Source organism: Meles meles, chromosome 2 (assembly GCF_922984935.1).
Source record: "Meles meles chromosome 2, mMelMel3.1 paternal haplotype, whole genome shotgun sequence".
Lineage (NCBI taxonomy): Eukaryota > Metazoa > Chordata > Mammalia > Carnivora > Mustelidae > Meles > Meles meles.
Window position 1 is genome coordinate 148,617,930 of NC_060067.1, and position 27,327 is coordinate 148,645,256.

The window sequence follows — 27,327 nt, forward strand, 5'->3', positions numbered from 1 at the left end:
GAAACTAATAATAGACTATATGTAAACTAAATTGAATTTTTAAAAAAATTAAAAATAAATAAATAAAAATAAAGATTTCAAGACATAATAGCCCAAAAAAAGTTAATTCTATTTTCTAATTAAAGTGAGTCTTGATGAGTCAGCCCTTACCTTTCATGAGGCATCACTGTCTGCACTCTTTTCTCGCAAACTAAGAGCCATGGTGCAGTATGACAATGAACTGTTAAAATGGAAACTGAAATCTGGAGTAGAGACAAAAAACAGAAGTTTGTGTGTGGGCCAGAGCCCTAAATATATTTCTGTCCTGCAGTTTGCCACTGGAATTGCAGTTGTGTAAGGAAAGGCAGTTTGGGACCTCTGCCATTTGACAGATTCTTAAAGATGCCACTAAAATTATAGACACAACGGATTTTACTACTATACTGAAAAAAAGAGTACAGGAGTATCCATCATTTTGTACCATTTTCTGATCCATATAAAGAAAGAAAGAAACGTTAAGTTCTCTAACTGGTACACTTCTGTTCTTCAGAGGTTTGGGGATTATTTTGTTTTGAGTTTTTGGTTCTGAATTTGGTCTCTGAAAATCATTACTAGCATATCTAGACTTACATAATAAAAAAGTGGGAAGTTCCCAGGTTCCAGGCAGCAAGTCTAAAATTAAGGATGATAAAACCTCTTTGGGTTTTGGTTTTATTACCCTGACCCTCAAGTACCATAAATCTTAGAGATACACCAGGAGATATTCATCCAGAAGATCAGTGCCTGAAACCCCCATCCTCCTCCTTCACTTTTCCTATGCCATAGACTGTCAAATGTTTTTAACTGCAACCGACAGAAACACATTTTACAGTGTGATCCCGTATGCGCTGCTTTACAAAATAACATCCACTCTTACTGTATATGATGTGTTTCGTATTCTATCCAAGTGGTAGATAAAACCCATTAAGTTGATTTGCAACTCATTAATGGGTCATAATTTCTGATACCAGGTAGGAATCAGAGCTAAATTAAAACTCAGAAAAATTCTTGATTCAAGGTAATATTTAGATTTTATTAATATATTTAGATTTTAGATTTTATTAATACAGCTTATATTACAGAGTTTCTATACTTTTTAAATTTATTTTTCAATTGTGTCTCTATTCATCATGTTTTCAATAGTAGTAGGAATAATGCTAACAGCTAACCATAATTGGGTAGTTAATAGGCAAACACCGTGCTGTGTGCTGGTTGCATGAAGCCATTTACTTGAAAATACTTTTGTGTTCCCAGTGTGACATCATGTATGTATGTAGTAGTTAACGTTCAGCACCAGGGATGGCCAGTGGCTGTAATGGAAAATACTCACCGAGTGTTCAGCTACTATTTTATCAGAAAGGAAATACTCCAGAGGCAACTCCAACAAATGCTTGTGTTATCTGTATCTCTGTCAACCAGAGATTTTGCTGATCAGTCTAATGAATTCTGAAATGGGTTGTTATTGATGAAATTACCGACTTGTTACTTTACGTGTAATAAATGGACTCTCACTGATTAGTAGACTGCTTGAAAACTGAAGAGACATTTCCTACTTGCTATAGAGAATGTAGCAAACCCAGTGTCTTGAATCTGAGATCCTCAGGGATGTGCTGGAGGCTCATCCCTACCTGGTTTTGGGCCCTGCTGCCCCGAGGAGGTTCTGTGGTTGCCGGAGGCTGACTATAAGAGTCACAGAATCCTGCTTGGAATGTTGCTTTGTGTGCTTTGAGACACCACATCCAAGGGGCTAATGAGAGCACTTGAAAGGTCAGAGCTGGGACTCTGAGTTGACTGGATAAGTTGGGTAAACTGTTTTTGCACGTGACTAATATATGTTCAGTTACAAATACCGGTATGCAAGACAGCTTGCTTTTTCATTCAAACCCGATGGCCGGCTTGTGTGGGTGTGGCTCACCTTCATCTACCTTAAAATTCTTTCTTTGGCCACTACACCTTATCTGCTGGAAAGACTGAAACTTTTGCCTGACGACCCCCCCCCCCCCCCGCCCCGCACCCCGCACACCAGCTCACATCACTCCTGCAATCAGCTCGGATAAGGAAAGTGAGGTTCCTAAGTGATAAGCAACTTGCCCAAGTCACATGACCCAGGGGGTAGGGCCAGAACTTACACCAGGCTGGCTTTTAACCCCCTGCTGAGCTGTAATGGGGGTTCTTCAGGAAATCTTGTGCTCTAGTGTCCGTCCTGTGGCTCACTATCTCTGAAAATTTAGGCTAGATGCTCTCTGGGGCCCTTCTCATTCTAACATTCAGTAATTCTGATTTTAAAAAGGTATTTCAGCTTTAGAATCTTGACCCTTCAGAGGGGTACCTTAAGATCAACATTTCCCCAAAGGTGACCCTCTAAATTATGGCAAATCACTTCCTCTAAGGAAAAAAAAAAAGATTACCAGACCTCATCTTTTAACTTTATTTATTTATTTGACAGAGATCCCAAGTACGCAGAGAGACAGGCAGAGAGAGATGGGGGAAGCAGGCTCTCCGCTAACCAGAGAGCCTGAAGCAGGGCTTGATCCCAGGACCCTGGGATCATGACCTGAGCTGAGGGCAGAGGCTTTAACCCACTGAGCCACCCGGGCGCCCCTGACTCAGAATTTTTAAAAATAAGACCCTGGAGTCTGATTTTTGAAACATACCAAAAAACAGCGTTATGCACCTGAAATTTTAGAGCCGCAATAATACAGGCATCCAGAATCACCTCTGGTTTCCAGAGTTGCTGGCTCACCCTCCCAGGTCTTTCGGGAAGCTTTTGTCCCAGCACAGCATTCAGGCAAGTCTTGTATAAGTGCTTTTTTTATCTTGGTGGAAACTAGTCTGCCTCAGCTTGGCTTGGTTGGTTTTTGGGTGGTGTTGTTTTTGTTTCTTGTTTTTTCTTAACTTTAGTCTGGCCATGATTTGAATACTTTTTGTCTCATTATTACCCAAAAGGAGATACTGAGGACATAGATGCTCATGACATACTACAAAGTAGCATAAAAAGATAAACAATAAAATTTTAAAACAATTCAGTAGGCTTGGACTCCAATTTCTTGGAATCACTCACCTCCTCTTTCCACGGCTTCGATATGTGATTCTGTCGTTGCGTCTAGGAAGGATAAAAACTTGCTCCTGTTTTTCTAATCTATATCTATATTTGTGCCTGAACTTCAAAGGTCTTTTGAGTTCCCTTTGCATCAATGTGGTTAAACCACAGCATTTGGATGTGGAAGTATACCAGTATTTCACAAGGTATAAACTGATCAAAGGAAAGCCATTCACTTAGTGCCTGCCTATCATCCCTAGAAGCCACTCCAGAAGTGAAGCTTTCTTTTTTAAGCTGAGAGTAAAGTTTAAGCATATTCAAAATAATTTCAGCATGCCTGGCATTTGAAAGTTATCCTTATATAAGTCCCTTCATGAAAGGAAATATATATGATTTTTCCTAAAAAAAATTACAGTGTAATTGATACTGTAGAAAATTTTTTTCTTTTTTTAAAATGTAAATTAAAAGCTTTATTGAATAAAAATGTTTCAGACTAAGCAAGACTGTAAGAAAGCAGAATATTTTACATCTCTAAAAAATATTAGAGCTAAATCTCTAAAAATGGAGTACAAAGAAAAGTCTATAGCTTAAAATACCTCTCTCCCCCACATAGATTTGGAATATCAATTATGTACAACAAATGTACTCAAGTTTAAAATAGTCTGAAACTTAACTACTAGAAAACTATCTTCCCGAAAAAGGCCTATAATTGGTTTAATTGCACCCTGTAAATACTGTTTGCCGTAAAAATCAATACATTTCAGAGCTGGTAAATATTAAAAAACTAGTGTCCCAGAAAGGGGATATCAGAAGTGGAATATCGGGTCTGGAAGTCTGGGCTCAAGCGGTTTAAGGCAGTTTTTTCTGTTATTCCTCCTTTAAACTCCTCACTTTTGCTTTAACATGCAACATGGCAAACAACAATACAAAAGATCTTATAAAAATACTGCAGCTTTCGGTAGAAAATTTTTTAAAAAGAAAGAAAAGAGGGGCACCTGGGTGGCTCAGTGGATGAAGCCTCCAACTCTTGATTTCAGTTCAGGTCAGGATCTCAGAGTCCTGGGATGGAGCCCAGCATCAGGCTCCCTGCTCAGTGGGGAGTCTGCTTGTCTCTCTCCCTTTGCCCCTCCCCCCAATCATGTGCTCCCTCTTTCTATCTCTCTCAGAAATAAATAAACCTTTTCAAAAAACAAAAGTTAAAAAAGAAAGAAAAGAAAAGAAACACAAGATAAAATCACTGCTTTCCAGAAGTCAGCACTCTGAAAGGGACAGCAACCCAAACAGCCCCTTAAGCACGTATCCAGAAGTTGGAGACAGGTGAAGGCCTGGGGAGTTCTGGTAGCACCCTAGTGACGAGGTTTCAGTTCCCATGGCAGTCCTCAGCAGTCACCATTCTCGAAAGTTTTAGGAATGCTTCACACCTCACCCTGGATGTTTTCAGTGGCAAACCCCTTCCTGTTCAGTCCTGTAAAGCGCTAAATCTAAGCCCCACAATACTGTCTCATAATGCTATTTCTAACCAGAATCCTAACCCTAATCACCGGCATCTATGCCAGGTGCTGTACTAGGTACTTGACAAACACTGCCTCACTAACACCTCCTTTGAGATGGTTAGTTTAACCTCATTTTGAGCAGATGTGGAAACTGGGGGTATTAGGACTGGATCACCTGACCATGGCATGGTCAGGATTTAAACCCAGGTCTCCGACGTCAAAGACCAGGTCCTTTCTATCACACCACCAGGCTTCTAGAAATATCTGAGAAGGGTGTGGCAGCTGTCCCCACTCGTTCAGCCTCAGGGATGGGGCAGGATCAAGAGGAGGCGGAGTTGGGCTCACGGTGGCATCTCAGACTATGTACGAAATCCTCATCCCGCAGGCTTCGAATGTCAACTCCTAGTGGCCTTCAGCTAGTGTAAACTGGTATTTCCTGAGTTTCGGGTTTATTTCAAAGTAAAAACCATCCCGCCATAGTCAGAAGTGGCTCTACAGAGATCAGTTTTACACATTAATCATCAGTAAAGCACCCAAAGTCACACATACCCCCTTGCTTCTGAAAGCGAAGCGCCACGAGCGATGGCGCACCGTGTGGTGTTCGCGGGGTGGTCCTTTCTGAGGAAGCCCCTGCCGCGTCCTGGAGAGCTGACAAGCCCGTCTCCCAGTGCTTCCCGCCAGCTTCGCACTCGCTGTCAGTTGCAGCGGGGTGCGGTCTTTATTATTATTAATATTTAGGAAGTTTGCCCGTAGCAGTACTAAAATGTGCATCACAGAACAACAGTTGTTTACTGTGTTTGAAGTGAAGACTCTCACCCAGGAGATCTCATTCACTTGAAGTTCGTATCTCTCCATCTCCACTCGCAAACAGAGACCCGTGAATAACGGTTGTCATTTCAGAGCTGCATCTCTCTAATTATTTATTTGGTCGCGTCTCTCGCCAGAAGTTCCCTTAATTGAACCAGACACTATAAACCCCTTCGCATGTATTTGATGACAGCCGGCTCCATGACTCTTTACAGGAAAGAATAAACCAGCCTGCGGCCAAGCGAGGGGAACGCCCACCGCCTCCCTGTCGCCCTCTAGAGCCCCGTCCACACAACTGCAGGCAGAAATTAAAGTTAAGCTGCCTGCTTTTTTTTTTTTTAATATTTATTTTTATTTGTTTATTTACAGCATAACAGTGTTCATTGTTTTGGCATCACACCCAGTGCTCCATGCAGTACGTGCCCTCCCTATTACCCACCACCTGGTTCCTCAACCTCCCACCCACCCCCCACCCCTTCAAAACCCTCTGGTTGTTTTTCAGAGTCCATAGTCTCTCATGGTACATCTCCCCTTCCAGTTTCCCTCAACTCCCTCTTTTTAAAGCCACGGGGTACTGGGTAGGTTTTTGACAAGTTACCGTGGGGGCAAGAGGAGATGTAAAGTCGGGCACAACTCCGATCCCTGGGTCCCCAGAAGCCAGCTCATATGGAAAGTCATCTCTCCTGAAGCCGAGTGCGGTCTTGATAGTGTAGCCATGACACTTCCCAGAGCTGCCTTGGCTGCACGTCTGCTCTGTGTACTACTGCTCTCTGTATTACAACTAGTCTCCTCTAGCACTAGTACTCTCATATTGCTAGAGCAGACTTTCTAAATATTAATTTAAAAAAAAAACAAACCGGGCGCCTGGGTGGCTCAGTGGGTTGAGCCGCTGCCTTCCGCTCAGGTCATGGTCTCAGGGTCCTGGGATCCAGTCCCGCATCGGGCTCTCTGCTCAGCAGGGAGCCTGCTTCCCTCTCTCTCTCTCTCTGCCTGCCTCTCTATCTACTTGTGATCTCTCTCTGTCAAATAAATAAATAAAATATTTTAAAAAAAAACAACAAACCTTTTTGCACTGACAGTGAGTGCAAAACCGAGCAGTATGCACTGGTGCTGATGAAAAAAATGCTTTTAAAATCTCCCTGATCCATTCATTCACTCACCAAGTTTTTATTTAGTGCCTACTATATGCCAGACCCCGTTCCAGGCCCCATGGGGCTACAGCCATGAACAAAGTACAGAAAAGTTCTTGCTTCTTATCTAACAGGATCAAATAGATAAACAGTTAAACATACAACCATCCGGTGATGGTAAGTGTCACACGGAAAGAGAGACTTGTTACACAGTAAGGAGAATAGGAGTGCCAGGGTGGAGGTGGGAAAGTTTTAGGCTTAAAGGGGCCGTTGGATCAAACACCAGAAGGACTCAGCGAGCAAGCCTTGTGGGTATTGAGGGGAAGGAGATTCCAAGTGGAGGGGGCAGTGAGGGCCAAGTAGCTGAGGCAACACTGTGCTTGGTCAGTTGGAGGACGGGGAAGGGGCAGGTGTTCAGGGAGGGGAATGAGGGATGAGGGAGGGAGAGAGCTGGCGGAGATGTGACCAGATAACGGGAGAGGGGCCAGTGATACCGCCTAAGGCCTTGTTGGCGGTTGTGAGGACTTAACCTTTTACTCCGAATGAGAGGGGAAGGCATTGAAAGGTTGAGTAGACTCTTGATAAGATCCAAGTCCACTCTGAAAGGATCCCTGTGGCTGCAGTGTGGAAAATAAAAGCCTGGGGCTGGGTGGGTGGAAATGTACTGCAGTGAAAAACAGGAAGGCCAGTTACAAAGCTTTAATCCAGACAGTTTAAGGTCAAAGGTAATGATGGCGGAAGTGGTATTGGATACTGGGCATATTCGGATCACAGAGTTAGAGGGCTTCCTGATAAAGTAAATATGCTTATAAGAGGAAGGGGAAGGCGTGCCTGGGTGGCTCAGTTGGCTGAGGGTCTGCCTTCAGCTCAGCTGCTGATCCCAGGGTCCTGGGAGTCCCACATGCTCTCTGCTCAGCAGGGAGCCTGCTTCTCCTTCTCTCTCTGCCTCTCTGTGTCAAATAAATAAAGTCTTAGGGAGAGAGAGAGAGAAAGGGGAATTATCCAAGGTGTTTGGACAGAGAGGCTGGAGGGATGAGATTGCCATTTCCTGGATTAGGGAAGATGGTAAAGGAACAGATTCGGGTGGTGGAAGAGAAGGGTGTAGGGGCAGGTCAAGAGTCCCGTTTTGAACATGTTAAGTTTGAGGTGTCTTCTCAACATCCAGTGGAGAGCTAGCCCTGTGCGTCTGGAGTGTTCATTGTATAGGGGTTATTTTAAGCTCACGGACAGGATGAGGTCACTATGGAGTATGGAGACAGAGGAGAAGGGCCCTCTGAGGACCGAGCCCTGAGGCAGTGTAGAGGTTAGAGAGGAGAAGAAATTACCTTGATAATAAAATGGTATGAAATTCTAAATCAGCCAGACACACTGACATCCAAACTTGCAGGCCTGTATTTTTCTCCTGTTTCCCAAGGCTGAGGTGAACATTAAATTGGAAAAGTGGATGCGAAGACACATGGAAACCTTAAAAGGAGCAGGCTCTCGTGTTCTTGGGGTGCCTACTACCTGCCAGGCACTGTATTAGGCACATAGGCTGCCTCCTTACCTCCGATAAGCTTCACGACAGCCCTGCCCAGTAGCTGTTAAGAATCCCACTGCACGAGCAGAAAACTCCGCTTCCATGAGGTCAGATAACTCACCCCAGTTCACACAGTGAGTAAACAGCAGAGCGCGCTCAAGGGCCTTTGTCTGCCTCCAGAATTCTCCAGAGTCCTCTTGCTCCCCCTTCTTACCAGACCTGGCTTCTCAGCTGGGCTTACTTTAGAATCACCAGGAAGCCATCCAATAACCGTGATGCCCTGACCCCTCCCCACAGCTATGAACTCAGATTCCCTCAGGCTAGAGACTTTCTAGAAGCCACCCAGGTGACCACTGTTTTAGACTGCCCTCTGTGTTGATGTGCATTTATGCACTATTGTGTTCCAGAAAGACTGCAAGGTAGGATTTTACCCACTCATTTGTTGATAAAAGTGGCCATTTGTTTGTACTGACTTGGGAAAAACCATGGTTCTCTTCGATTCGTGAAGTACTCAGAGGTTGAGGAAAAAGGAGGGGATTAGAAAAGCATCATTATTTCCAGAAATGGCTTCCAGGGCTTTCTTAATTTTTTCCTCTGCCTAAAAGCCTCCCAAATGAGGCCTTAACTCCCCAAATTTTGTATCACTCAGAATAAATAAAAGGCAGGAGGGGATTAGTAGGACATCACGTAGTCAAGTTCAACCACAGAAACCGGGCCAACTTTTTTAAAACAGATGGATGTAGGGGGGTCTTTGTGGCTCAGTCAGTTGAAAGTCCGACTTGTGATTTCAGCTCAGGTTATGATCTCATGGGTCATGAAGTCGAGCCCCGTGTTAGGATCCGTGCTTAGCAGGGAGTGTGCTTGAGATTCTCTCTCTCTCTCTCTCTCCCCTCCCCACCCCTTCCCCTCTGTAAGCTCGCTCTCTCTCCCTCTCTCCTGCTCTCCCTCAGATAAACCTTTAAAAAATAAAACAGATGGAGTTAAGGATAAATAGTGCTGATTTCTAATCCCCAAATCAAAATTGCCTCATTCTTTTGTGTCAGGAGGCATCTCTTCTGAGGTTGGTGTTCATTATAAACATGGTACCATCGAGAAGAAAATGACTGCCAGAGGGTGACTGATGGCCGTGTTGACAAAACAAAAAACATGTATTAAGAAAACACTGTGCATTTGTGTCCCGGCTTACTCACATTTGCCACTTACCTAAGACTTGGAAGCCTTCCGGAGGTCCCACTATCCACCAGTAAGAGGGTCATCAGAGCAAAATTTTAGGGAGCATTTAGTTTAGAGGGTGGGAGCTGTACCAGAATCCATGAAAGAACGTGTCCTGTCCATCAGCTTCTCTTTGCTTTGGACTTAAAAGATTGGAGTGTTTTACTTCATTTATATAAAAACATATCTTTAAAAAATTCCATAAAATTAAACAAGGCTTTCCAGAGCCAGAGTTTAGTGAGTTCTGTTCTGAGCCAGGGGCCAGGTCTGTATTGGGGATCATGTTAAATGTATTCTGATGACCTTGTGTTATTTTTGTCATACGAAATCCTCAGTCTATTTTGGATATTTTCACATCCTGTGAGCATGAATAGCAGCCAGATTTTCTCTTAAGAAGACAAAAGATTCTTCCTTCACAGCCTAGAAAAGGGAAAAAAAAGCAATCTCAAACTACTTCCTACCTACCTTGTCTCCATAAATATGGTGACCCCTCCAGGAAGGCACAGCCAGCATTTGAATGAAGGCTCCGTGGCTCAGGTCTTTAATTCATTCTGCAATTCCCTGCTTGCTAATTACTCCACAACACTGTCAGACAGGTGAAGGTGTACCTAATCTTCTGAGGCAGAAACCTTCAATTGGTGGAGTTAAATGTTTCATTGTCAGCATCTGGTGAGCCGGCTCAGGCCATTCATTAAACGTCTTTTCCAATCAGAATGTACCAGTTTCAAAACAGAAATAACACCAGCTGCTCATTTTGGTCTTTTCTTGCATCTTTATTTACATACAACTTTACAGAAAGTGATGGGCTTACAGCCCAGGTAACTGAAGACGAAAACACCATCTTTTCTTTTCCTGATGGGCCAAAAACCATCGATCATAAAACTTTTATCTCAAGCAAGTAAAAGGCTGGCCAGCCAAGCACCTGTATTGAAAGGAGTACCTCCTTTTTCCTTCCAGACTTTTCTTGCATAATATTATTTTTCTTAGTTTTCTCCTTCTGTTTTCAGTGTTAATACCATCAAGCATCTCTTTTTTCTGGTGTCCCACAGCACTGTGACGAATTAGCATTTCAGGGGTCGCAGGCACAGGGTCTGGTTGAAGACCAAGGGTGCTGGAGCCATTCTGTATGCAACTACAGCCCCCTCTGGTCACAAGCTGCGCCCAGCCTTGGGGAAGTTGGTCCTGACTGCTACCTTGGGTTCCTCATCTGAGAAATGGAGAGAAGAATGGAAGCGTCATGCACACCATAGACCTGGGGAGTGAACAAATTGATGTTTGCACTCTCTCCGAATGCTCCCTGACCCAGAGCAAGCCCTGCGTGACTACCTTCTACCGTCTGTCTTCTGCCTCACCAACACACAAGTGAAGATCAGAAACATCCGTGAACTCCGGATGTGGCTTCTAAGTTCCGTACAAGATACGACTGCTAAAAGACTAAAACATGACCACTGCTCTTTCATAAAGCTTTTTAACTCCTGGAAAGGTGGTTCTTTTCTCTTAATTACGGCCTTACGTGTGTTGTTTGTGACCTTGTATACTTCTTCATTGCCCTGCTCTTCTGGGGCTAATTCTCCTTTTTGGATTAAAAAAAAGCGGGGGGGGGGGGAGTTCTGGTTTGAATGACAAAGGATAAATCTCTCCAAGTTGTACATCAGAAAAGAAATCTGACATTTAAAGCCTTCCCAACTGTAGAGGGGAAGGTGGTTAGCGAGCAGCATGAGCTCCTGAGAGGAAAACAGGATGTTTGAGGCCGGTTTTGGTTTTGTGAAGCACATTTGTGGACATCTCCTCTGGAAGTTCAAGTGCCCCTTTCCCTCCCAAAGATAAACATATGACTCTTTTCAGGCTTCGGAGGTTAGAAGTTAAAATTCCATTTGTACCTGTCTGTTAAACTGGGGCAAGATGATCATGATTGTGTTTTTCTCCCGAAGGTCTAGCCAAGGGCGTTGTCAGAGATGATCCCGGAGCTGCTGTTGTTGCCTTTGTAATCAGCCATTGGGAAACACTCAACCTCTATGTGGGTTCCATGAACCCCCACACTGGGACAGCGGGGAAATGGCTGGACAGCTCATATTTGCATATGTTACTTAGTTGTACCTCATTTTGGATGACTCTTGGTACGAAAAGGACAAAAATGTTTCCTTCTGTATCTCATACAGCAGCAACAGAGTTTCATAGCAAAGATAATATGGCAGGAAAATCTAGTTAAAGATGGAATGACCCCAAAAGAACAAGGAAGCAAGTAAAATGTAAATCATTGGCAAGGATAAAGCAGCATAATCTGCATATTAAAATACCATGGAGAATTTGAGCCAAAGACCAGTCGTTTAGATGAGAGTGAATGACGATCTGTGACATCCTTTCGCCCTTCCTGAGGGAATCTGCTGGAAGTTGACTTGCCAGCCTTTGGAACATACCAGAGTGGGTTTGGGGGGAGTCCTGGAATAGCCAGGATTATAAGCAGAATGCAATTTGGGGGGGCTGTGCAGACTAAATACCTCCTGCTCCAGAAGACCATACCTTAGAGGTGCTCTTAACTGATCCTTGGATGGGCGGCAAGCCAAGCTGTACCCATTGACCTAGAAGTAGGGGGGCCTTTCTTTTTACCCCTAGTAAAAGAGAGACAAAAATCAGAGTAACCCAGACGTTCACTGAATCCATTTGCCTAACCACTGTGGTCCTAGCAGCAGTGCTGCATTCCCTCACCGCCGTGTGCCATGATTTGTTGTTGGGTGGAATTTGCTCTTGGCCTAGATTTGGCATGGTACTATCCTCTCTCCACGTTAAATGAGTAAGAGCATTCACTCCTGGAAGGCAGTGAGAGGTGGGTGGTTACCCATTAATTCACTGTGCCTAGAAGAGTGTCTGACACATAATGGACAAAGACCTACTACTTACCAATCTTTGAACATTATTTCACTTAGCATTTATTTTTTTTTAACCTACAAAGTAAGTACTTTTTATAGATGTGAAAACTGAGGTTTAATAACTTGCCCAACCAAGGTCATGCAGGTGGTAAGTGGTAGACATGGTACTCTAACCCAGGGCTCTTTGACTCTTGTGTCAGGCTTCTTACCCCCAGCTCCCCCCATCCCACCCCCCACCCCTGTGCCGGGCTTCTTAACTGCTACACTGACCTGCCTCACGTAGGCTACGGGGTATAACAGATTATAAATCACTGCATGAAAGTGACAGCTATATTACTGAAAATTAGCCTGCTTTAGGAGTATCCTAACTGAAAGCCTTTTCTAACCAAATTCCGAAACTGTTGTTGTACTTTATCATGGCATCATTTTGTGCTCTAGAAATGGCATGTAATTGCTCCTTTGTTTAGTAATTGACATAAATTAGTGCCAGTGAGTTTGACTTTCTGCAATTATTTGTCTCTAAAGAGAAGGACTGTGTGTGTGTGTGTGTGTGCGCGTGCGTGCGTGAAGGAGACACGGAGATTGGCACTTAGTAATCCTGGAGAAGAGCGTCTCTGTTCTTCAAACAGTGACTGCCTTCCTAGATTATGTTATGATTGGGGAGACCATCTATCCCAATGACTTTTAAAGGCGAGCACTGTCTTTTCTGAGAGATTGACTGAGGAAGAGATAGAATCCAAATAACAATGTGTGGGACATTTAGATAGTAAACTTATGGATGTTTCTAACTAAGAACAGACTAAACAAAAGCGGGAAGTCACCATGACAACTGAGGAGAGAAGCAACTGGATTCCAGAATTGCCAGCAGCTCTCTCCAAAACTCGGTGAAAAGTCTAAGAAAGCCTTTAAATGGAAAATAAGTCATGTGAATTCAGGCGAATGAACCCCTTAAAGACAGGAAATGATCCAGGTGATTGGAATATACCCAGTCTTCGCTAAGTGTAATATTAGTCTTCAAGGGATACAGAGAGTGTTTTTCTTTTTCTTTTTTTTTAAAGATTTTATTTATTTGACAGAGAGAGATCACAAGTAGGCAGAGAGGCAGGCAGAGAGAGATCACAAGTAGGCAGAGAGGCAGGCAGAGAGAGTGAGAGGGAAGCAGGCTCCCTGCTGAGCAGAGAGCCCGATGCGGGGACTCGAGCCCAGGACCCTGAGATCATGACCTGAGCCGAAGGCAGCGGCTTAAACCACTGAGCCACCCAGGCGCCCCAGAGAGTGTTTTTCAACGTACTTCCTCTCCTACTCCACACTTCAGCACTCCTTTCAGATTTCGTGTTCCTCGGTCAGTCCAGTTTCTTTCCTTCCTGCCACAGCAAATTTTATGCTAGGAAATACAATCCCGTCCCCAAGGGGTTTGTGGAGGTGTTCCCTCTGCAGTCCAGCAAAGCAACTAGTATTCGTTCTAGTTAAATCGGAACTTTTAAATAGGAAGCCTTCCTTTAGTACCTATTCCTAAATAACCATTTATTAAGCAGCAGTCCTTGGGCTTAAATACTGCAGATTAAAGGGAAAATGTAATGCTTTGCCTGTGTTCAGGGGAAAACAGAACCTACCCCGAAGAAAATAATGGCAGCATGAGCAAATGCCACATTATCTGATGCCAGGAGGAAGAGCAACTTCTGTCCTCAAAAGAGGAAGAAATCCGTAGAGAGGCCACCCTCGGGGTGGAGGAAATAGAAAGCGGAGCCTGAATGAACCCACAGGATTTAGGCACATAAGGAGAAAGGGCAAGATCCAGCAGAGGCTCAGCTTTTACTAAGACAAGAAAGTGCTAGACCTGAGCCAGTGACAGCAATTGGCAAGGGAAAGTTGGGTTTAATGGAGTTGGCACGGCTCATCGATTAAAAGTAAATAGACTGAGTTCCAATTCTGCCTCTACTGAAATGTGTGATGTATGATATGAGGCAAGTCACTTAACTGCCCTAAACCCCGGTTCCTCAAGCTTAAATGGGAAAATCGCCCCTACTTCACAGGCTGTTATGGGATTAAATGAGATACTGCAGGCAAAGCACTTGGCATGCAGTAGTCCCTTACAAAATGGCGGCGGCAATAACCGTTCTTCACTGAAGTTGAATAGGGAGAGAATGTGATGAATGGGCACTGGAAAGTCATTGTAATTCTTGAGCAGGCTGTTGGCTTTAATTAATGTGGGTTGGGGGAAGATTAATCTGGCTGGGGTTTTGGAGGATTGATGAAGGGAAGAGTCTGAAGACGGGGTGATGTCAAGAGGCTGTAAGAGTAATCTTGGCTCGATTTTCTGAGGCACTGAATTAGGCAGGTGGCAGTGAAGACTGAGGAGGAGGGAGAGTGGCAGATGGAGGAAAGAATCTACAGAATTCAGTGGCTTGACCGAGGAGTGAGAAGACAAATGGAATTAATCAAAGATAATCCCCAAACTCTGAGTTGTAGAAACCAGGTAAGCCAGTGACAGAAAGGGTTACACAAGCTATGCCGACACCATCCCTCTGATGGAGGAAGACTGAGGTATCAAGGCAAGAGCTACCAGAAGGTGAGACCCAGGAGGGCAGGGACCTTGGCGGTGCTACCGATCTAATAGCCCCAGCAATGAGGACAGTGCCTCACATGGAGCAGAGGCCCACAAGGTATTTTTTTTCCTCTTTTTTTTTTTATTCGTTTATTTTCAGCATAACAGTGTTCATTGTTTTTGCACCACACCCAGTGCTCCATGCAGTACATGCCCTCCCTACTACCCACCACCTGGCTCCCCAACTTCCCACCCCCCCCACCCCTTCAAAACCCTCTGGTTGTTTTTCAGAGTCCATAGTCTCTCATGGTTCATCTCCCCTTCCAGTTTCCCCCAACTCCCTCTCCTCTCCATCTCCCCATGTCCACTGTGTTCTTTGTTATGCTCCACAAATAAGTGAGACCATATGATACTTGACTCTCTCTGCTTGACTTATTTCGCTCAGCATAATCTCTTCCAGTCCTGTCCATGTTGCTACAAAAGTTGGGTATTCATCCTTTCTGATGGAGGCATAATATTCCATTGTGTATATGGACCACATCTTCCTTATCCATTCATCCGTTGAAGGGCATCTTGGTTCTTTCCTGGTTCTTTCCACAGTTTGGAATGACCGTGGCCATTGCTGCAATAAACATTGGGGTACAGATGGCTCTTCTTTTCACTACATCTGTATCTTTAGGGGTAAATACCCAGCAGTGCAATTGCAGGGTCATAGGGAAGCTCTATTCTTAATTTCTTGAGGAATCTCCACACTGTTCTCCAAAGTGGCTGCACCAACTTGCATTCCCACCAACAGTGTAAGAGGGTTCCCCTTTCTCCACATCCTCTCCAACACACATTGTTTCCTGTCTTGCTAATTTTGGCCATTCTAACTGGTGTCAGGTGGTAACTCAATGTAGTTTTAATTTGAATCTCCCTGATGGCTAGCCACAAGGTATTTTTTAATAAATGGATGGATGATGGAGGGATGGTGAGAACATGGGGCGCCCACCAGTAAGTAAACTGAACAGTGATGCGAAGTAGCTAGTTTTTATATTGTGAACAATGGAGCAGCTTCTGTCTTCAGCATGGGTTAAAGAAAAGTCCATATTTCATTCAGAAAGAAAAATGTTTCTCAAGAAAACATGAAAAACTGTCCATCCAATAGGAAGTATAAACTCATGCAACTTGAATCTTGATACAAAGAGAATTTTCTAATTCAGAGAACATAAAATAAACATATTTAAAATAGGGAGAAAAAAAAAAACTTGTTCTTATATGTATTGTTTTATCCTTTCCATCCTGGGTATAGGATAAAAGAAACCCCTTACTTGCTTGTTAGAAGAAGAAAGCTCTCACTTGAAGTTCCTACTTGGCAGATGTCAGTTGAAAGCTCTGCTTACGGAATATGCTGCAGTGTCAAACTCTGTTGGATAATTTTAGACGAATGTGTCATGTGTGACATGGAAATATGGCGTGCTGTACATTACTGATTTCCCCAGTGTTTGGAGCAGATAGTAATGTGCTGGGAAAGTGCTCTTTATCTATCCACACAGTGTACTTGTAGAGCAATGGGGAAATGCTTTTGGTGGAAATTACTTTAGTCAGAAAAAGAATCCATTTACAATATGCGCCTTCTAACATCTTTCAGACAATGCATTGTATTAAAGAGGCATTTTTTGATTAATGTTTTATAAACATTTTTCAGCATGACAGTTTAAAGCCCCTGTAAAATTGTAAATGCGTGCATCGTGTTCACTTCCATAAAGTCAAATGCCATCGCATAAAGTCTAGTTGGATCCTGTCAACCATGGTGACACAGAATCAGTACCTGGGAGCATTAAAATTAATTTGCTTCATTTATATTACTGCCGAGATAGCAAGATGAAAAGAGTCCTATATTTAAATTTTACTTTAAAAAGAAAACTCTTTCTAGTAAGTTTGTTTGTTTTTTTTAAATTATCGCCATTGTTTTTCTCCTACTTAAAGAAGGTAGTGAAAACTACCTAGTGAAAACTAGTCTGCACAGTAAATTTATGATGGGATCTGGGAAAGTACAGATCCATTCACTCGACACACTCCTTTTAAGCACCTACTCTTTGCTCAAAGATGAAGAAAGGGCCAGTGGTAGTAAGTGCAGTAAACACTAGGTTGGAGTGTGTTGCAGGTTGGGTAAGCATAGAGTAGAAAGGACCTGATGGCCAGCGTGGGACTTTGAGGATGGCACCCAGAGGAGACGACCTAAGGCTGAGGGCTGAAGGACTGGGTGAAGCAAGATGTGGGTGATGAGCATTATAGGCCAAAGGAGCTCCTGTGCAAAGGCCGAATGAGTGGGGCAGCACAGGGCCTCCTCCAGGCTGGAGCACAGAGTCAGGCGTGGGGAGGAGTATGACATATAGAGACATGGAGGGATGGCAGCCAGGTCAGGAGGGTCCCTGTGCACCGCACTTAGAAGCTGTCCTGGGTCACAGACTCCTGTGACTCCTGGGTCACAGACTCAGATTTTGTGCTCACTCTGGCCACAGAGCAGGAAAGAGCTTAGACCAGACACACCTATCAAGCCGGAGAGACTAGTATGGAGCCAGCGTGGGAACACCGTTGAGAGCTGACTGGCCGGAAGGAAGCTTATGGGGAGGAGATGGAAGTGGTCACTGGGGCACCCAGGAAGTCACCTCGTACAGGGTTAGGTCACATTCCACTCCTGGAATGCCTCGCCCTTTCACAGAGCCATTCAGCAGTTCCAGAGTGCTGAGGGAAGGAATGAATGATCTAGCGAGTTGTTCAACGAGTGAGTGAAGAGGATGAGAGGGGGCACATGGCCTAGGCTTCTGGCATAACAGCTGCCACTAGAGCTGTGATTTGACTTGAAGACCCCGTTTTGCCCAACTCATGACCAAGTGGCAGAAATCACTGTGTGTTGAGTGCAGGGGCCCCTGCAGGTTCCTGACGTCGCTCTGTTGAATTTTGTGCTGTCATACTGATAGTGCCGGCAACGTGGCAAAGATGCCCTAGAACTGACATATTAAACTCACTGCTTCTGAGTGATGCCCACCAGGGCATGGCACGCTCGACCAGGGAGAAGTCAGCTCTTGCTCAGCGTCTCCCAACTTCTTTTCTACACTGACCTTCAAGGAAATGTAAATGCAAACTGGAAGCCCTCTCCTGGGGTTGGGGGCTTCTGAAAGGAAAGCAGAGAAAAAGAAAGACGGAAAGATGCAGATAATAGGAGATTGAAAAGAACCCTAATAATTGGAGAGGAAAGTAGAAATAAATGATAGAAAAGTAAGGTGAGTTTTAAGACTGAAGGAAGATAAAGGTACCTGAAACAAATAACATGTGACTTGAATCGCTGGGGTCCTCCTCCCCTCACCAAGTGATTGAGCTGTGCATCCCCCATCCCACCCCAGGAGAGGGACAAGCAAGGACTCATGACAGCCACTTGGGTCCTAAGCCCCGGAAGCTAGGCTGTTTGTTATATCATGCTCAATCATATTTTTAACATTAGTCGCTTGGATGGCTAGTGATAGGAGATTTGATTAACGATTAACAAGGAGGTATTGCAGGCACGTAAGGCAGGGAGGAGAAATCCTATTCAATTCGGCAAATGTCTGCAGCAGCTGCTAGTCATCATGGATCCCTTCTCTGTCAAGCGAGGTGAATAACTGTAATGCCAGGCAAAGGGAGAAATGCACGCCCGTACCACCGCCAGGGTTAGTCAGGGGGACAGTGAGGTCGCTCTAGCAGCCCCAGGCCCCTCCTTCTCCAGCCTTCATCTAGCGCCCCTGCTGGCAGAAGCATCCAGGGAGCCGGCAGACAGGGAATGACGTTCGCGGAGTCCTGAGCAGTGTACATCCAGAAGGGTGCGTTTGCAAATGAGACCAGGAGCTGAAGAACCAGCGCAGGGCCAGAAGAGAACGTCACGCAAATTGCGATGAGGGTCGCAAGAAGGTAGAAGGTCACTTGCACACGGGAAGCTTCTTGAGAGTAAGGGCTTGGCTACATCTTCCCGTCTGTGTGCCCTGGCCATTTCTGGGGGAGTCCTAGCAGTCCCTTAGGTCCTCAAGCTTATGAAATCACAGGAATGTCCTGGTATGGGTAGCAGGAGATGAGGCCTTCTGCTTCTGGAAGGGCTCTGCTTCGTCTCTAAGAGGGAGTTCCAAAGAGCTTCTGGACGAGAGTTTTCTGCGTACCAAAAAGCTGCATTTCTGCTTAATGATGCTACAGCCCCCGTGACATGGTGAACTGAAGACCCCTGAGACCTTGAACCTTCTGTGGCACAGAGGACTGGAAATGCAGGCTGCCCGGGTAGCCGTTCAGACTCCCCCACCTGGGACAGTTTCCTGACCCTAAGGTGTCTCCGTTTCCTCATCAGTAGCATGGTGCGAACACTAGTTTTCATCAGCCTCCCAGGCTTATCGCAAGGCTTCATTCAGTGATGGGAGAGCGCTTGGGTGGCATGTGGCATCTAGTAAGCTCTCACTGCATGCTAACGAGGATCAGTATCATTATTGCCAGCTCTGTGTACCTACTTACCCACAGAATCTCTGCTGTGGCTTACCTCGAGATACCTCGTCTCTCTTGCAGCCAATTTTTGGTTTACTGACCCACTGCAGCTGAGGAATGGCACAGAGCCCGAGTCTTTGCCTAGAAAGGGTAGCTCGAGTGATATGGACCAGCAGCCATGGTCCTTGAACTTCGGGTCAGAAACCCCCACTGTTCTCACTTACATGGACAAGTATCTCCATATTCCTATCATTTGCTCCCTTCAGCCCTGCTTTTACTGCTCCCCCCACTCCTGCTCATGAACACCATCCTTTTGCGCCAAATAACCTTCCCCGGAAACAGGAGGAGGGCGCTCAGATCTTCTTTTCTCATCATGATAACTTCCCAGGATCGTAATATCAGATGCTGCTTTTTGACTATCAGTTGATAAAGTCTACTGTTTTCTTTTTTTTTTTTAAAGAAAGCTCTTTTGTTTTTTATATTGGTGAGAAGACAGAAAGTGCAAAACTCTAAACATGTACTTTCCAAGCTTTGAGAGAGAGATTGTTGGGGACGAGTTAAGTGTTTTCAGTTTACGGCAATGATTTGTGAGGCTATGAAAAAGAAAGCGGCTATGAAATACATTTTTGCATAAAGGTTTGAAATTTATTAGAAGGTAAAAATAATTGAAAAAGCAGAGCTTTCCTCAGTGGGTTATAATAAAAAGTTATTTATGTGCCATCAGTGTGCATGTTTAGGAGGTTGGGTCCTTCTCGGAGGCTGTTCTCAAAGAAACAAGAAGGAAGCTAAGCTATTCTGTTGAAAAAGCTGACATACATACACGGTAATTCTGACAACTGGGCCGTATTAAAACAATTGGTAATAACAGTCAAATTGCCGGTGTCTGGTTTCTCTTATAAAAGCTTAATAGGTACACACTACAGACAGCTGTTTACAAAATCTGCAGACCTTGCCCTTGGTGTAATAGAATGGTAGACTCAGAAAGTAGTATTCATTTACCTGAGTTCCATTAAGACCTTCACTGTGGGGTTTAAGCATTCAGCCCTAAACTTAGAATTCACCTGCCATATAATAGCTCATAAAGTGCTTTGAGGTCGTTGGCCAAAAGAGAAGGCACAAAGCCTTTATTAATGTTCATTTAGCAAAAGTACCCTCCCCATTAAAATGGTGTATATCATATATTACCTTACCATATCTTTTTGGTTCTCAAAAGTGAACTTTGGGACGTGAAATGATGCCAGGCAGGCCTCCAGAAGCCTGTTTTCCTACTAAGCAAGGAACGATCCATTTTGAATCTCTGCCTTACTCGTGTTCTTCAGTCTTCTGAGAAGCCATGCCTCTCTCTTCTCCCTGTAGACAGCCTGCTCATTGGCAGTGGGAATTAGTGTTGCCTTTGAACACTGACCACCTTTTCCGTTTCATTTGTTCTGGGTAGAGCTTAGAGTTTTCTGCAGTAAAAGGAAGAATGGAAAGATTTGATAAGTCTGTTGAGACATTCCCTATGAACACAGAGGGGGAAAAGATGGTAATGACCTAGTCCAGAGCTCCAGTTTCAATGGGGTGAGTCTTTGGTTTGATGACAGACTGAATTTACCTCTAGATTTTCTGTCTTCCTTGCTCCCCAGGAATTCCAATGCTGAAGATCGTGTTTGCGGGCCACGAGCACCTCTCTCTAATATCTGTGCCCTTGCTCATCTACCATCCAGTTCAGATCCTTCTGGGAAGTGTGTTGGTGCCCACAATAAAGTCTTGGATGGTGTCAAGGCAGAAGGTGAGACTCTGGAAAGATCTCATTTGAATCCAAATCAGACTGAAATGCTATTTCTGAATTTTAGCTCTTCATGTACTTTAACTTTTGCTAGCATATCCTCATATGACCTCAAGAACATATTTTCTTAACCAATCATAATAATAATGATGCACTGATCCATTTCGATTTGAAAAGGAGGACTGAGAGTTCCATGTGTATATTGTTATAAAAGTACAGCTATACCCAAAATGCAGTTTTGAAAAACTTAAAAAAAAAAAATCCACTCATCTCGGAGGGTGTCATGCAATGCGGTAAAGGTGAGTATACTCAAAATTCCCATACCCCTCCACTCAGGTATCCCCCTTCTTTCCCCCACCCCATCTTTCCTGCATGTCCTGATTTCTCATGTCTTTCTAAACATGATAGCACCTGGCTTTATCTAAAATGTCTACTTCATCTTTAATTTTCCGGACACCTGGAAACTCCTTTGCACAGCACAACTATGCGTTGGCACATTTAAAAAATTTAATTAGCAAAGGAACCCACACAGTGTCAATTTCACCACTTAGCTCAGAGTCTTGTAACTTATTCGATATCCATAGATGTGATTTCCTAAATTAGCAGCCAACATAAAATCAGGGTGATTCATACAAAGTTTAGATGCCGCATATACCATCAAAGCATCCATCGGGTTGGCTGCTTCCCAGTGGCTCAGAACTTACAGGACTTCTCTGAGCCTGGACACAAGATGGTAGCTGTTATCAGGAGAAGAGTAGGAAAAAGAGAGCAAGTGGTGGGGGTGTCGTGTCATTAGGATCCTAAAAGCAGGATAGCCGCACTACCACCTATTGAGCTCTATGTGTGCTGAGCACATCCCATCTTCCCCTGTAGGCATGGACCTGCAGGCTCAGCCGCCTCCTCTCTGGGAGCCCTTGGCTACATTATTTCACTTCTCTGTACCTCAGCTTCTGCCACTCTGAGACTAACAATGATTTCTGCTCTTCAGAGTTCCAGAGGCTTCTCCGGCAGGTGTTTGATAAAAGCTAGCTGCTGTGATTATCATTGTTGTCCTTGTTTTCATTACTGTCTACAGCACTGTAGCAAGTTCTGCTGTTGCCATCGGACAGCTTAGGAAGGGGGCTTGGGGAGTTGAGCAACTTGTGGGAGGTTACGTGGGTGGGTTTGTCAGTTCTAGAGGCGGGACTAGAACCCTGGTCTGTTTGGTCCCCAACATCCTTCCCCGATACCACAAGGACACTCGAGACTGAAGGGGTGCCCTAGATCCCCAGGATCCTAACGGAACAAGTTAGCCCACCCAGCACCTTCATTTATTTTTCCACTTACCAGAATGGAAGTGATTACTATTCCTTACTGGGTACCACTCCGGGCTCTGGTCCGCCCACCCAAGAGTTGGTAGAGGAGCAGTTTAGTACCTTTATAATTCTATCACTAGTTATCCCTTTGAAAACTTCCATTTATATCTGTCAATGGGTATGTGCACTGTGGGTCACCATTGGTACACAAAAATTTTGGCAAAGAATGAAAGCATTTAAAAATCCTAATATTCTGTCAGAAATATGCAGTTGTAGTGAACAACAAATTAAACAGAATGAAATTGTCTTCTCAGTGTTTAAAAGCAGGGTGACACAGGCATTTACAAAAGGGAGGCTAAATTGGGCAATGCTGTTCACTCTCCTTTTGCACAGAAACCACTCCAAACCCAGGAGGTGTTGGCTACCTTAGAATAATCCAGAAAGCGTGGAATATTTGCCCATCCCATTTGACCACAAACATAAATGCAAACTATCAACCATAAGGGTATCTATGAGTATCTCTTCTGCTTTACAAATAAGGCTGATTGAGACACACACACATCCTCCCCCCCCCCCCCCCCCCCCCCGCATCCAGTGCACAGCGGGATGGTATCAGCATCCAGTTAGGGCTGGAGATAGGGCAAAGTCTTCTGGCCAGTGAGGGGGGCAGGTGGGCCTGTCCAGAGGTTTGGATCATTGGTATTGTAATGTTCTCGGGGTGGGCGGGCTTTGTCTTCCTTCTAGTTGCATAAATTACCTGGTGTTAATTGATGCTTTCGTTTTATTCATAGATACTGTCCAGCTCTGAACATCATGTTGTCCTTTCTTATAGGGAGTGAAGTTGACGAGACCAACAGTATAACGAAGGAGGCACTCTTTACGCAGCGATGTATATTTGTACAGAATTGTACATACAAACAGTTCTGAAGACTTGTACTTGTGAATGTTGCTTCGATGCATATTTTATTTTTTTACACAAGAATATGATAAAAAAAAAAAAAAGTTTAAGTGCCTTAAAAATGTATTGGACAGGAGCGTTATTTCCAGAACCTACTTTGTTGGTTACTGGCAGGGGTGGTACTGTATTTTGGAGTCGTTTAATTTTTTTTTTCTTTCCAAACACGGGAAACCATGATCATGACAAAAAGCAAATATGCTTTCCTCGTACCACCTTGGGTGCAGAACAACCCTACACTAGTTACTGTGCTGTTTGAAATGAGGTCACACCATCAGGAAAATGCCCTTCTGATGACAGTGAAAATTTCCAAAGTCTTATTCATGAATACTTGTATTTACTGTGTGATTCTTTGTTTCTACAACTGTGACATGCCTCTTCCTTATCAACTCAGCAGGGGTCATGGATTGCATAGATGCTGAAAGGCATAAGTTATCTGCATTTCTTGACATCATTCTTTAGACATTCCTTCAGATAGTTTCCACACAGAAATTCCTCAGTCCCATTATAAGAGATTGTGGTGTTATGTGTCTTAAATTTATTATAAGCTGCTTCAAAGAAAGAACCTGATGTTTGAGTTATAAGTAAGTGAAGTTTTGAGGTAAACTCCAGGACTTGGTAGTCAGGATTTTTAAAATTATATTTCAGATAGTTTCCCCTTTTCTTTTTTTTTTTTTTTAAAGATTTTATTTTATTATTTTTTGACAGAGAGAGAGAGAGATCACAAGTAGGCAGAGAGGCAGGCAGAGAGGAGGGGGAAGCAGGCTCCCTGCTGAGCAGAGAGTCCGACGTGGGACTCGATCCCAGGACCCCGAGATCATGACCTGAGCCGAAGGCAGCGGCTTAACCCACTGAGCCACCCAGGCGCCCAGTTTCCCCTTTTCTGCCACAATTTCTTTCTTACCTGTTTTCCAGCACACTTGCAAACTCCTAACAGCCAAATGTGAGACATAAAAATGTTCCAGTTTGAGAACAGCAACAATTAATGATGGATTATGTTCACATTCCACAACTGAGACCAAAATTTTTTCTTGTTACACAGATGTCTGAGCACAAATTGCCCCTTTTGGCCAGAAGCAGCCTGTTTCATCCTTGAATTAAGCACACTTAAGGCATTTGAGACAAGTTATTAATGAAAATTTCCTTGGCAGATTTGACAAATGTTTGCAGCAATTTTTTAAAATTAAATCATATTGTTCTTATGAATAAATAAAAATATAAAGGTCATGGACACAAACAAATGTTACATATACACATTCTGTCTAGCCAGATGGAAAGAAAAATGGGCACAGAAAATGCAAAACCATTCATTAACCAAAAGATCAAATAAAACAGTCCCCAGTTGGGCATCAGCTTTCAAAAGAATATTCAATCTTTGCTTCCAGTGGGGTTGGACAAACTTTCACTAGACCCAAATAGAGAAGAAAGCAATACAGAGAATTAGGGGACACCGTTCCTCTGTTTCCTGCCCAGCATTCTGTCACATCCTCTCTGCATGTCCTTTCATGGTTTGACAGACAGTATTGGCATCCTGGGTCACACCGATGCTGACTGTGTGGTCAGCAACAGAAAAGATCATTCCTTTGAAACCGACGAGGTTTATCAGTGGTATAAATTCGTATTATCGTCACAACCAGGTCTCATCTCGTGTTTCTTCTAACCATTTCAATATTACTGAAACTCATAAATTTCACAAGAGTTATCCTCAATGTAAATGTGAAGGCCAGCGCCAGACTCTGCAAAAATCTGTGGTGGACAGGCTGTTTGTCAAGAATTTCACTTATATCTAAAACTCCAGTAATTTTGCTCAATACTTTTGATGCTCAAAAATGGGGCATAGAAAGGTTTTCATGTTTTGTTCGTACAAGTTTCTTGGAATTTTGGAAGCAGTGGGGTTGTCTGTCTGTCTGTCTGAGCTATAAAATTCTTTCTCCCTAGCATTAGAATACTGATTTTTTTTCCTCCCCAACTTATCTACCTCTATTGTCTAACACCTACAGTAGGTGTGATTATGGGATAAGGTTCAACTGAAAATGCTATAACGTGCTTTAAAAAATGTGTTTTGTTTTCAAATAATCTCTACATAGTGCATTTTGGTGGCTTGAGTGATACATTTATGCCTATGTCTTTTTTTAAACAAATATTGTGGCATATTTTTCCATAAAGAATAAAAAATAAAATCAAAATTTATTGTAATTCATGCTTATTAGGATTTAATTATTCCCCTCAAAATATTTTATTATTATGTTTTGCACTGTCAGGCTATCCATTCATGCATTTTTTTGTCTAAATGTATTTATGAAGGAAATACATTAGATTATATTTATGTTTACTAATTTTTCCACCTGGGATTTTTTTAAGTGGTTGTTACAAAATTGGATTTTTTTTTAAATGAGTGATGTTAATCTTCATGTGTTCTTTTCTAAGTTTTAAACTTTGTATTTTTTTTTAAATTCCTTATTCTGTTTAAAACTAACACACCTCTGGCTAATGTTCAGTGTTTGTTTATGCTAAATACCAAATTTTTACAAAAGGATTGGTGAAATAAGAAAGTGGATTATTTATGATGAATGGAAGATGGAAATAATTCTATGATTAAACAAAGATATTTCACAAATCACGAGAAAACCTGTGGCTTATTTTTAACCTGGTTTTAGATGCAGTCATAATGCCTTCTAAGTCTACCTCGATTTCTCTTTATTCATTCTGGCACTATTGTAGCATTTGTGGTTAAAAATACATAAGTTTCATAATCATGCAGGTATCCATGTCATCAATACCTGCACCATGGCATCATGTTAAAAATCCAAAATTCACCCTTGCTTTTTTGGTTAGAGTTGTTTTCTCTGCAACAGGGTTGACAACCAAAAGAGAAACATAGCCAACAGAAGGGGCCAAATTTAAGTGCTCTGAATTTTAGGTACCCTTGTCATATTTGAAGGGATAGAAAAGACGAAGCCTTGGAACACCTTTTCCAAACACGGTGTTTCTTTATAAGCGCCTTACCTTGTGTAGAACTCCATATTCAGGTCTTCTTCTTCAGCTGTCTTCTTGGCTTAGCAATCCTCTTCTCCTGGCAAGCTGTTGGAGATGCCAGCCCCCTCCACGAGGCTTTCCTGCTCTGCCCCCCCGACCCCCAGCCTGTGCCAGACTTGCTCCCTGTGACACACCCTTAGAACTTGTCCTTCAAGTTCTGAAACCTTTGCATCATCTAATCATGACTTTGCATTTGTCTCCTACAGCACAGCCCCCATTTCTGTTTCTCGGCAGTGCCTACCTAGCACAGTGCTTGGTTCAGTGCAGTACCAGAAAACACGCATTGATTTTCTCAATTGTGATCTTAATAGGTAGGATGTGAACCTTCAAAATGATGAAAGAGCGCTTCCCTACATATAGATCATTACTAATTTGCAAGGAAAACGGACTGCTTTATGCTGTTCCTATCTGAGTAAGACACGGGCTGCCTCTTGCTACTCAGAGAAATGCCTTACTTCGTAGCTCTGTAAATATGAACTCTCCAAGGTGACTTTGCAGGGGTGATAAGCAAACAGCTTCCATCATCTCTGCTCGGACAGCACAGTAAACCCTCAATAATTCAGGCTAAATCAGGTTGGGTGAATCGGAATTTGTGACTGCTTTATATGCATGAAAAATAAGAGTTTCCCTCATAGGAGTTTTAACACACTACGAAGAGTAGATACAGATTATTATGTTTATCATCCTATCATTGGTTTGTAAATAGACATAAATGAAAGTCTTATAAGAGTTTACTCTCTCTAGCGTGCCAACTAATCTTACACCATAGGACGGTTTCTCAAATGTGAGTAAAATAGAACCTCATTTAAAGGGGGGAGGGGTGCCTGGGTGGCTCAGTGGTTTAAGCCTCTGCCTTCGGCTCAGGTCATGATCTCAGGGTCCTGGGATCGAGCCCCGCATCGGGCTCTCTGCTCAGTGGGGAGCCTGTTTCTCCCTCTCTCTCTGCCTGCCTCTCTGCCTACTTGTGACCTCTCTGTCAAATAAATAAATAAAAATTAAAAAATATTAAAAAATATAATAATAAATTAAAAAAAATAAAGGGGGGAAAAATTTCTCATAGAGCCTTGGAACTCATCTACAGAACCAGTAAACTGTATTGAACGGTAAATGACTGTCACTAACAATCTATCGGGGCACATGTGTTTGTGGACACGGGTGAG

The 27,327-nt window shown here is 43.4% G+C and overlaps 1 protein-coding gene across 5 annotated transcripts in view; it reads left to right on the forward strand.

The window, feature by feature from the left end:
• SLC10A7 (solute carrier family 10 member 7) overlaps positions 1-23,777 on the forward strand; it is a 259,444-nt gene extending 235,667 nt beyond the window's left edge. For 3 of the 5 annotated variants that reach the window (XM_045998437.1, XM_045998439.1, XM_045998441.1), the window contains 2 exons: positions 20,739-20,884; positions 22,968-23,777. In XM_045998437.1, the coding sequence (XP_045854393.1) occupies positions 20,739-20,884; positions 22,968-23,015 (194 nt within the window). In that variant the 3' untranslated portion in view covers positions 23,016-23,777. The remainder of the gene's footprint in view (positions 1-20,738; positions 20,885-22,967) is intronic. The other 2 variants (XM_045998438.1, XM_045998442.1) reach the window with 1 other exon arrangement.
• Positions 23,778-27,327: the final 3,550 nt, after the last annotated feature.